The sequence below is a fragment of the Scyliorhinus torazame genome, chromosome 6 (assembly GCF_047496885.1).
Source record: "Scyliorhinus torazame isolate Kashiwa2021f chromosome 6, sScyTor2.1, whole genome shotgun sequence".
Taxonomy (NCBI): Eukaryota; Metazoa; Chordata; class Chondrichthyes; order Carcharhiniformes; family Scyliorhinidae; genus Scyliorhinus; species Scyliorhinus torazame.
Genome location: NC_092712.1, coordinates 131,021,225 through 131,033,482, shown reverse-complemented (window position 1 = coordinate 131,033,482; position 12,258 = coordinate 131,021,225). Strand labels below are relative to the sequence as shown.

Sequence of the window (12,258 nt, the reverse complement as noted above, 5' to 3'; positions counted from 1 at the left end):
GGGAAAGTTCCGAGAGTAAGGAGGGGGTTCCTTCAGCGTAGTAGGGACAGAGGAGGATTGGAACTACCGAACTTGGGCGATTACTATTGGGCCGCCAATGTGGCAATGATACGTAAATGGATGATGGAGGGTGAGGGAGCGGCGTGGGAAAGACTGGAGAGAAAGTCCTGTAAAGGGACGAGTTTAGAGGCGCTGGTGACGGCGCCGCTACCGATCTCACCTAAAAAGTTTACCACGAACCCGGTGGTGGCGGCAACATTGAATATCTGGGGACAGTGGAGTCGACAGAGAGGGGTGCGGGGAGCCCTGGTGGGGTCCCCAATCAGGAACAACCATAGGTTCGCCCCAGGAAGAATGGATGGAGGATTTCAGAGCTGGTTCCAGTTGGGAATTAGGAGGGTGGGAGATTTATTTATAGATGGGACTTTTGCGAGCTTGGGAGCATTGGAGGAAAAGTATAAGTTGACCCGGGGAAATTTCTTGAGATATATGCAGGTGAGGGCATTTACTAGACAACAGGTGAGGGAATTTCCGTTGCTCCCGACACAGGGGATACAGGACAGGGTGCTTTCAGGGGTGTGGGTCGGAGAGGGCAAGGTGTCAGAGATTTACCGAGAGATGAGGGAAGAGGGGGAGGAGTCGGTGGGCGAACTAAAAGGAAAGTGGGAAGAAGAACTAGGGGAGGAGATAGAGGAGGGTATGTGGGCTGATGCCCTAAGCAGGGTAAATTCCTCTTCCTCATGCGCTAGGCTTAGCCTGATTCAATTTAAGGTGCTACATAGAGCACACATAACGGGAGCAAGATGGAGCAGGTTCTTTGGAGTGGAGGACAAATGTGGGAGGTGTGGCGGGAGCCCGGCAAACCACGCACATATGTTTTGGGCATGCCCGGCACTGGAAGGGTATTGGAAGGGAGTGACGGGAGTGATTTCGCGGGTGGTGAAGGCCCGGGTCAAACCAGGCTGGGGGTTAGCTCTATTTGGAGTTGCGGAAGAGCCGGGAGTGCAGAGGCGAAAGAGGCCGACGTTGTGGCCTTTGCGTCCCTAGTAGCCCGGCGCAGGATCCTACTCATGTGGAAGGAGGCGAAACCCCCCGGACTGGAGGCCTGGGTAAATGATATGGCGGGGTTCATTAAACTGGAGCAGATAAAGTTTGCCCTGAGAGGATCGGCTCAAGGGTTCACCAGGCGGTGGCAGCCATTTCTCGACTACCGAGGGGAACGTTAGAGGGAAGACAGATGACCAGCAGCAGCAACCCAGGGGGAGGGGGGGAGGGGGGGGGGTTTAGTTTAGGTCAAAGATAAAGGGGTTTTGTTACTTGTGTATTGTTTAAAATTTCTGTATTGTTATTGTTGCGTTTGCTTTGTAAGAGGGGAAAAATTGTTTGGGAAAAAAATTTCAATAAAACATTTATAAAAAAAAGAACACAGGATTAACCCCATTAACATCCAAAGAATGAAACAGCTTTTCAATTAATGGTTAAACAGGGCAGCACGGTGGCGCAGTGGGTTAGCCCTGCTGCCTCACGACGCCAAGATCCCAGGTTCGATCCCGGCTCTGGGTCACTGTCAAACAAAGAACAAAGAAATGTACAGCACAGGAACAGGCCCTTCGGCCCTCCAAGCCCGTGCCGACCATACTGCCCGACTAAACTACAATCTTCTACACTTCCTGGGTCCGTATCCTTCTATTCCCATCCTATTCATATATTTGTCAAGATGCCCCTTAAATGTCCCTATCGTCCCTGCTTCCACTACCTCCTCCGGTAGTGAGTTCCAGGCACCCACTACCCTCTGCGTAAAAAACTTGCCTCGTACATCTACTCTAAACCTTGCCCCTCTCACCTTAAACCTATGCCCCCTAGTAATTGACCCCTCTACCCTGGGGAAAAGCCTCTGACTATCCACTCTGTCTATGCCCCTCATAATTTTGTATACCTCTATCAGGTCTCCCCTCAACCTCCTTCGTTCCAGTGAGAACAAACCAAGTTCATTCAATCGCTCCTCATAGCTTATGCCCTCCATACCAGGCAACATTCTGGTAAATCTCTTCTGCACCCTCTCTAAAGCCTCCACATCCTTCTGGTAGTGTGGCGACCAGAATTGAACACTATACTCCAAGTGTGGCCTAACTAAGGTTCTATACAGCTGCAACATGACTTGCCAATTCTTATACTCAATGCCCCGGCCAATGAAGGCAAGCATGCCGTATGCCTTCTTGACTACCTTCTCCACCTGTGTTGCCCCTTTCAATGACCTGTGGACCTGTACTCCTAGATCTCTTTGACTTTCAATACTCTTGAGGGTTCTACCATTCACTGTATATTCCCTACCTGCATTAGCCCTTCCAAAATGCATTACCTCACATTTGTCCGGATTAAACTCCATCTGCCATCTCTCCGCCCAAGTCTCCAGACAATCTAAATCCTGCTGTATCCTCAGACAGTCCTCATCGCTATCCGCAATTCCACCAACCTTTGTGTCGTCTGCAAACTTACTAATCAGACCAGTTACATTTTCCTCCAAATCATTTATATATACTACAAAGAGCAAAGGTCCCAGCACTGATCCCTGTGGAACACCACTGGTCACAGCCCTCCAATTAGAAAAGCATCCCTCCATTGCTACCCTCTGCCTTCTATGGCCTAGCCAGTTCTGTATCCACCTTGCCAGTTCACCCCTGATCCCGTGTGAGTTCACCTTTTGTACTAGTCTACCATGAGGGACCTTGTCAAAGGCCTTACTGAAGTCCATATAGACAACATCTACTGCCCTACCTGCATCAATCATCTTAGTGACCTCCTCGAAAAACTCTATCAAGTTAGTGAGACACGACCTCCCCTTCACAAAACCATGCTGCCTCTCACTAATACGTCCATTTGCTTCCAAATGGGAGTAGATCCTGTCTCGAAGAATTCTCTCCAGTAATTTCCCTACCACTGAAGTAAGGCTCACCGGCCTGTAGTTCCCGGGATTATCCTTGCTACCCTTCTTAAACAGAGGAACAACATTGGCTATTCTCCAGTCCTCCGGGACATCCCCTGAAGACAGCGAGGATCCAAAGATTTCTGTCAAGGCCTCAGCAATTTCCTCTCCAGCCTCCTTCAGTATTCTGGGGTAGATCCCATCAGGCCCTGGGGACTTATCTACCTTAATATTTTTTAAGACACCCAACACCTCGTCTTTTTGGATGACAATGTGACCCAGGCTATCTACACCCCCTTCTCCAGACTCAACATCTACCAATTCCTTCTCTTTGGTGAATACTGATGCAAAGTATTCATTTAGTACCTCGCCCATTTCCTCTGGCTCCACACATAGATTCCCTTGCCTATCCTTCAGTGGGCCAACCCTTTCCCTGGCTACCCTCTTGCTTTTTATGTACGTGTAAAAAGCCTTGGGATTTTCCTTAACCCTATTTGCCAATGACTTTTCATGACCCCTTCTAGCCCTCCTGACTCCTTGCTTAAGTTCCTTCCTACTTTCCTTATATGCCACACAGGCTTCGTCATTTCCCAGCCTTTTAGCCCTGACAAATGCCTCCTTTTTCTTTTTGACGAGGCCTACAATATCACTCGTCATCCAAGGTTCCCGAAAATTGCCGTATTTATCTTTCTTCCTCACAGGAACATGCCTGTCCTGTATTCCTTTCAACTGACACTTGAAAGCCTCCCACATGTCAGATGTTGATTTGCCCTCAAACATCCGCCCCCAATCTATGTTCTTCAGTTCCCGCCTAATATTGTCATAATTAGCCTTCCCCCAATTTAGCACATTCATCCTCGGACCACTCTTATCCTTGTCCACCAGTACTTTAAAACTTACTGAATTGTGGTCACTGTTACCAAAATGCTCCCCTACTGAAACATCTACCACCTGGCCGGGCTCATTCCCCAATACCAGGTCCAGTACTGCCCCTTCCCTAGTTGGACTGTTTAGATATTGTTTTAAGAAGCCCTCCTGGATGCTCCTTCCAAACTCCGCCCCGTCTAAGCCCCTGGCACTAAGTGAGTCCCAGTCAATATTGGGGAAGTTAAAGTCTCCCATCACCACAACCCTGTTGTTTTTACTCTTTTCCAAAATCTGTCTACCTATCTGCTCCTCTATCTCCCGCTGGCTGTTGGGAGGCCTGTAGTATACCCCCAACATTGTGACTGCACCCTTCTTATTCCTGATCTCTACCCATATAGCCTCACTGCCCTCTGAGGTGTCCTCTCGCAGTATAGCTGTGATATTCTCCCGAACAAGTAGCGCAACTCCGCCTCCCCTTTTACATCCCCCTCTATCCCGCCTGAAACATCTAAATCCTGGAACGTTTAGCTGCCAATCCTGCCCTTCCCTCAACCAGGTCTCTGTAATGGCAATAACATCATAGTTCCAAGTAGTAATCCAAGCTCTAAGTTCATCTGCCTTACCCGTAATGCTCCTTGCATCAAAACATATGCACTTCAGGCCACCAGACCCGTGTTCAGCAACTTTTCCCCGTCTGCTCTGCCTCAGAGCCACACTGTCCCTATTCCCTAGTTCTCCCTCAATGCTCTCACCTTCTGACCTATTGCTCCCGTACCCACCCCCCTGCCATACTAGTTTAAACCCTCCCGTGTGACACTAGCAAACCTCGCGGCCAGGATATTTATGCCTCTCCGGTTTAGATGCAACCCGTCCATCTTATACAGGTCACACCTGCCCCGGAAGAGCTCCCAGTGGTCCATGTGGAGTTTCCACATTCTCCCCGTGTCTGCGTGGTTTCGCCCCCACAACCCAAAAGATGTGCTGGCTAGGTAGATTGGCCATGTTAAATTGCCCCTTAATTTTAAAAAATGGTTAAACAGTTCTTACAAAAAAAAGTCTTTGAGCTTACTATTCCATCTACTTCTAAACGTTCAATTATTAAAATACACACACACAGATCAAATGCCACTTAAAGTACAGTTAATACTTTGTGGCCTACAGGTTTATTCACAAAGTCATTGGGAGAGAAGCTTTCAGAAGGCAGTCTGAGAAACACACCGCCTTTCCTCAAAACCAGAGCAGAACTCTGGAAAACTCTAAAAATGAAATTAAAAACAGACACAGGGCAGGGCTGTAAACCAAACTATAAAACCGATTCAGCTCCTCCCATGAGTGACATCACAGCGCTCCGAGCTGTTCACCCCCTTAACCACCGCTTTAGCAGACATACAGGGCAGGATTTACCGGCCTGGTCGTGCGTGACTTGGTGTCGCAACGAGGCCGTTGAACCTTATGATCTGGATCTCACCCTCACTGATCCAGATCATTATCAGCTCACTTAAATATGTCTGCGCTGTATTCTCCCGGAACCTAATAGCCTCCCCAGTGAGGCCTCAACTGAGGCCTCCGTACTGGTCCACACAAACGTGGACCAGTCGTATTGGCATCTGGAGGGGGAGATACCTCAGGACATTGGAGACCCCGGGTGGTCAGGCTCTGGGCAGGGTGGTACACTGGCACTCCCACTGCCATCCAGGCCAGGGTGGCACTACCAGGCTAGCAATGCTAACATGCTTGGGTGCCAGGTTGTCCATGTCAGAGGTCGGACCCGGCTCGCCTTGGCCTTAAGAGTTGAGATGAGGGAGGGGCTTGAGAACTCTGGAAGAGATAAGTTGGATGCAGTAAACGGGGTGGTATGTATGCAGCAATGGGGATGCTAAGGGAGGTCGAAAGATTAGGGCTGCCTTTAAAAATGGCACCTCGATCTATGAATACTCTTCCTGCACTGGCAGGCTGAGCTCATCATTGCTGGGAATGATGCACGTGCGGCCAAAGGAAAGGCAAAATGCCGACGCTGAGAAACACCCCACTAAACCGTACAAACGCGGACTGATCTCTCCCCCCCCCCCCCCCCCCCCCCCCCCCCCCGTTAAATCTATATATATATAATTTCCTACATTCAAGACAGCAAATGCTGGAAATCTGAAATAGAAATGAAAAATGCTGAAATACTTTGCGGGTCAGGCAGCATCTGAAGGAGGTGAAATTGTTGACTGTTGAAATCTACCATGCGGTTTAAGTATAGTCTCATATACGCTTTGAACTCAGCAGAAATTTAAGTTACACATCTCGGGTGCGAAATGAAATCTTTTATTGTGTCTATTAATTATAATTGAGAGTTTGAGATCATCTTGTGGTTACAAATCAAATGTTCTCAATAAAGTCCTTGCCAGAAAAAGACTTTAAGAGATATAATCGACTTAGTAGTTTACAAACAGATTTAACTTTCAAAGTACAGTTATGGTTTCTTGCTCAAAGCAAAAACAGCTTGCGCAGACTTCAAGAGTTAGAGTGGAAATATGAAAATACAAAATAAGGATAGCGAGTAGTTCCGTAAAAGGTATCGAGTGGTCCTGGATGGAAAATGGCTGCCCGGACCTCTATGTTTAAGGAGAATGTTATCAGTCTGACACCATCTGTCCCTACACCTGTAATGTACTGATTGGCTTGGATGAGTCTCAAATGCATTTGGTTGGATGGTCAGTTGTCAATCATCAGTATGCAACATCGCAGTAGATATGTTGCTTTCTAGATGCTTGTCGTGTATTGGAATGTGATATATATTTTTAATCAATTCTGGTTTCTACTGGTTTTTCTGCTTACTGCTATATTATCTATATTCTGAACAATGGTGGATTCATGTTGCCATGGTCCTTATTTTGACCTTGATCAGATTGTAGTATAGTTGAATAACTTATGCAATTCTGTTCATTAGAACAATGGATAGTTCAAAAATGTCAATTTAACCTTTCAGTAAAAATGTTGCAGTTGCTTCTAGCTAGCCTGTAGATATTTCAAAATCTGTGCTTTTGTTACTGCAAGCTGTGTTTTTGTCATCTAAAGTTATGCCTGAAGTCTTATGATGAAATCCATTTTAAAATGGACTTTAGTATTTACATTAAAATGGCTAAATCAGTGACCCTTTTACCTATCAGAAATAGCTGGTTCCCTTCACTGTCTGATGAAAGGCTGTTGGTCTACTCTGTTTCTCTCTCCACAGATGTTGCCTGACCTGCAGAGTATTTCCAACATTTTCTGTGTTAATTTATTAAAATATACCATAATACTGAGCATACCGACAAAGAGATTGACTGTCTTTGAGGTGGGGAGTGGTTAAGGAAAACAATGATAGAAATTTCATGTGCTTAAACAAATACAATGGAAGGGTGACAGATGGCCTGGGCTTCACCACCGTCCCCCCACACACACTTCTTCCCCGCCACATCACACCTCATTTGAAAATCCTTGCTATGATTCTTCAAGCAAGAACAAAATGTTTTAAAATACTACTGTTGAAGGGAACCAGCTGCACTTTTATTTACTCTGAAACATTCTGGGGCACAAACCTCCCCCAGGACCAATGTTTAGTGCGAAGCAATATGCATCTTATTGTTTGGCAGCCTGATGTGGTTTCAGCTTACTACAATTTGTTTCTAAACTTCTTTGATGTGTAAATACGGCTGACAAATTGGTTTTGATAAATTGGCTGTTGCTGATAAATTAATGTGAATGACATCATAAAATGTTCGAACTGAACTGAATGGCGATGAAACTTTGGATTCTTTTGACGATATTAAGACCAAAAATGCACTTGTTTGATTTTTCATAGTACCAGTAAAGCAATTAACAAAGAGTTCTTAATGGTCATATTGCACTTTATAAATTGAATTTTAAATTTTGAAAAAGGTGAAAGTGTATTGTTTCTGGCAGGGTCATCATAGACTGTGTGTTGACACAGGTCTCGAGGCTAAGTGGTGTGGCCTTATCCCAGTGGGGAATGCATGCAACAATGTAACAACAACTGGCCTCAAATGGAATCTGAGTAAGTATGAACAATTTTGTGACATTGGCTGGAATTTGCTGGAACGGCGCGTTTGGCCCCAAGAACCATAATGTTTGTACCTCTGGTCCACCTGGGGTGAACTTGCACCAATGTTTTCTGGAGATCTCATTTGAACAAAAACATAGAGATGATTTTGCTGTGTTCTGCGAATGCTACCTATAAATTCTGATTTTGATCACGTGAACAGATTTGCATTATTCATCCACTTCTTATCCAGGTTGGTGAAAACTTGTCTTTGGCCCGTGAGTCGTGTTTTACCACAAAAATGTTCGGCAGGTTGTCGATTTTGCTTTCAGCAGTTGTAGAAATAAAATGGGTGGCGCCTGTGGCTCAGATAATCCAAGGCTTCTAAATTGTAATTGTTTTCAGATTTTGTTGGGCAAATTCATTGCAAAGCACAGGTTCTGTGTTTTGCAGGCAGTAACATATTAAAAACCATGCACGATCCACCGGAATTAATTATTTGCAATACATTTTTCGTATCAATTCCTTTAAATGCAAAGCAACTGCAATTCACGATCTCTAATAGTCACCCTCACACTTCAAACAGATCAATACTCTAAATTAGCAATTGACACCGTTAAAGTACCAGAGATCAGTGAATGAATGTAAATATTAAATGGCAATCAAAAATTCAATTTCATTGAACAGGAAACATTCCAGTCAGCTCGTTTATCTAAAAAACAATTATCTTGGAAAAAGCTAAAAACAATCAACAAAGCACAGTAAAAAAAAAATGTATGTTTCAGAGACAGTGATTTTGGAACATGAATCGTGCCACTGTCAGCTTACCACTACTTTCCAGTTTAGTGTAAGTGGCAACATCGTGATCAAATCAGCATTAATCCAGCAAATCGGGCATTGCCATTGGTTGGAGAGGAGTGCAGAGCTACAAAAGTCGGATTCTTACTGTTTTTGCAAGGCCAATGGTGAAGCGATGCAGAGGGCACCAAAAACTTTTAACCACGTGCAATTAAAGACTGAATCAGTTACACTATCATTTCCAGGAATATCTGCCGTAGTAACGGAGTGCACCATTTATGCCATTTCTGAAATAAAGGATTTGAGCGTATAGTAACTAATTATATATTTTTTCAACCGTGATATTGTCCTGCTATGAGCCTTGGAAAGAAACAATTGTAATGTTGTACAGACTGAATTGACCTTCCAAATAGGTGACAAAGTGTTCACCTCAAAACTGCATGTTCTTGTGTTTGTAAGCGATGAAACACCACATTGATAATATACAGAAGCATTCTATCTTGTTTAGTAATAAAGCTGTCATGTTTCAGCCAGCCTATCCTCCATCATCCATGTGATATGACATCAATTACCATTAATGGAAGTTTTCAAGAAATACGTAACTTAAAAATGTGCTACAGTCTTGGAGGAAGCAGAGTCATGGTGGACTGGTCTGCTTTGTAGCATTGCATCCAGTTAAGGTGCCATTCCTGAGAGGAAATTACTGATTAGACAGTAGTTTTCCTTGTAACTTCTTTCTCCTAAGCTGTTTTACTGCTCAGCAAATGGCACAAAGCTTACCCAAAGTGGGAACTATTACATTTTCCAACTTTGTTATTCCTGGAATAGAAACTCAGTGAGAGAGAAATTGCAAGTAGGAATGCCAGCCTATTGTGTGACATGAACCAATATCCATTAGTAAGTTAAATAAGCGGTGAAGATTTAAAATATGCAATTTTATTGTGGGATATTTAATGAGAATATTTTCTTGTCTCATTAGATGATTGAATTTCCGTACATCTAATGCTCAGTTCATATGTTTCCTATGTGGTTCTGTTGGAGTATATTGAAAATCAGGGCAAAATTATATTATTTATTATCCATCTCAATAATATATCAATATGAAAGTTCTCATCCCAACCTCTGTACTTCTGATGAGATATTTTACATAGTGTTTCTTTCTCCATTCTTCCCCTCATGTTTGTCTGTCTTGTGTATGTCTGTGTGTGTGGTGTAGAGGATGGGAGGCAAGTTAAAGTGGGGAGTTAGGAATTAGTTAATAGTTAACCGGTTGTATTTTTTGAATATTCCATTATTGTTCTTGTTACAAATAAACAGTAATTGGGTTGGCATTTACAAACCTGGTGACTGTAATTATTGGACAGCCAAATACTTTGGGTATTTTTCTGAGAATTATAGGTTAATTCACTTGTGTTGTGACTCTGGAACAAATGGGGCTGGAATTGACCGTACACTTGCCTAGGGTGAAATAACAATAGGAACATAAGAAATATGGGAGCAACAGTTGACCATTTGGTCCCTTGAGCTTGTTCCACCATTCACTATGATTATGGCTGGTCTCCTACCTTAACTCCACTTTTCTGTCTGCTCCCCATGTCTCTTTATTCCCTAAAAATCCAAAAATCTATCAAGTGTCAGCCTTGAATATACTCACCCACAGTTCCAAAAGGTCAAAACGTTTTGGCTGAAGTAATTTCTCTTCACCTCAGTTTTAAAAGATTGATCCCTTACCCTGAGGCTATGCCTCCATGTACGAGATTTTTCAGCTAAGGAAAACAATCTCTCGGTGTCTACCCCTCCAAGCCCCTTCAGAGCCTTGTATGTTTTGATGAAATCACCTCTCGTTCTTTTAAACTCCAGAGAATATAGGCCTAATTTACCCAGCCTCTCATCATAGGAAAATCCTCTGAACCAAAGAACCAATTTAATGAACCTTCGCTGTACACCCAAGCAAGAATATAAATTTTTAATTATAGAGACCAAAACTGCATACTTCAGGTGTGCCCTCATCAAATCCCGATACAATTGTAGCAAGATTTACTTATTGTTGTATTCCAATCCCCGAGCAATAAAAGTCATCATGCTATTTACCTCGCTTATTGCTTTTGTATCTGCATGCTAACTTTTGTGTTCCTTGTATCGGTACACCCAAGTCTTCAGAACATCAACATTTACAAATTTCACGCTTTTCTTTTCATATTACCAAAGTGAATAGCCTCACACTTTCCCACGTTATAGTCTATTTGTCACCGTATTCCTACTCGCATAATCTGTTTACATCTCTTTGGAAACTTTGTTTCCACCTCACAACTTAAATAGTAACCTTACATTGTGTCAATAACAAAGTTGGAAACATTGCTCTTGGACTCTTCATCTAAGTCATTAATATAGATTCTATACTGCATCTACTGGTTTCCTTCTGTCTACTCTGAGCTACATCCTCAAGAAACTAATGTATTTGTTAAATCCTTTCGCAAAATAATGTTGACTCAGTTTGATTATACTAATGTAAGGGTCCTTCCTGACGATTCCCTTATTTTCCGTTTAATTTTTTGCCGTTATCAGTTTGATCCATTGATGTTTAGTGGGCATGTATCTTTAAGTCTAGCAACGAAGAGAATGAGGAATTCAAAATGTTACAATGTAGTACACTCTGCTAGCTTTGGACAACAGAACTTGGACTTCACGGCACCGAGAGATGGGGTGCAACCCGATTTCGATTGGTTGGACGGTGCCCAATGAATTAGCCAAAAGGCCTTATTCTGCCCATTAACAGGTAGTGATTGGACCCTGCTTGAGTGGAATGATTTCAAGAGACCTAAGGTGTCCTGGACACTCAGAAGAAAAGGAGCTTCTCTGTCCCTGTCTCTCCTAAAAGGCTGTTTGGACTGTATTTCTGAATGAAATACTGACCTGAATGAGTTTACAGTGAAAGCCATTTCAAGCTGCAAACAGAGACCTGGAGCGCAAAGCTAACTTTGAAGGAATGTCTGCTTAAAGAAAACCATCTGAAACAAAGACTTTTTTTCCTTTTACTTATTGCTCTCACTCCTCTCCTTCCCTCCGTGTTTGTCTTGTATGTGCGTAGAGGGAGGGGCAAGTTAAAGTAGGGTATTAGGAATTCGATCATAGTTAATCAGTTGTATTTACTGCAGATCTCCTTTTGATTCTTGTTATAAATAAAAAGTAATTGTGCTTAAATTTACAAACAGAAGTGATATTAGCCATTAACAAGATGCTGGCTTCAAGCCAAAAAGTCCATCACACAAATGAATAATATGGTCAATGAATTTCAGTGCCATTGTGATGCTAGGTATGTAGGCCATTCACCCCAAAGACTTGTAGATCATATCAACAGCATGTCCTTTTCATTGTTCACAGGGGGCAAGGTACCCAACCAGCCCATGCTTGCAAGACACAAAACAGTGTTCAACATGCAATGTTGTCTCACAATTAGACAATATTTGCTAAATAAGCTTAAATGTGCTAAAACATTACGTTTGGCAATCAGTTAAAGATTTTCAGTTGGGCTTGCAGTGTGGTGCATTTTTGTGAAGCTGCATATATTAATATATAGAGCCCTTTTTTTGCTGACAGATAGAATATATACACATTGTGCCTTTTTCAGCTAAATAAAATAAGT

At 43.2% G+C, this 12,258-nt stretch overlaps 1 protein-coding gene across 6 annotated transcripts in view; it reads left to right on the top strand.

Annotated features, from left to right (window-relative positions):
* Positions 1-12,258, top strand: part of LOC140425027 (thiamine pyrophosphokinase 1-like) — a 555,937-nt gene that overhangs the window by 337,913 nt on the left and 205,766 nt on the right. For all 6 annotated transcript variants that reach the window (XM_072508810.1, XM_072508811.1, XM_072508813.1 and 3 more), the window contains one exon: positions 7,721-7,832. In XM_072508810.1, the coding sequence (XP_072364911.1) occupies positions 7,721-7,832 (112 nt within the window). The remainder of the gene's footprint in view (positions 1-7,720; positions 7,833-12,258) is intronic.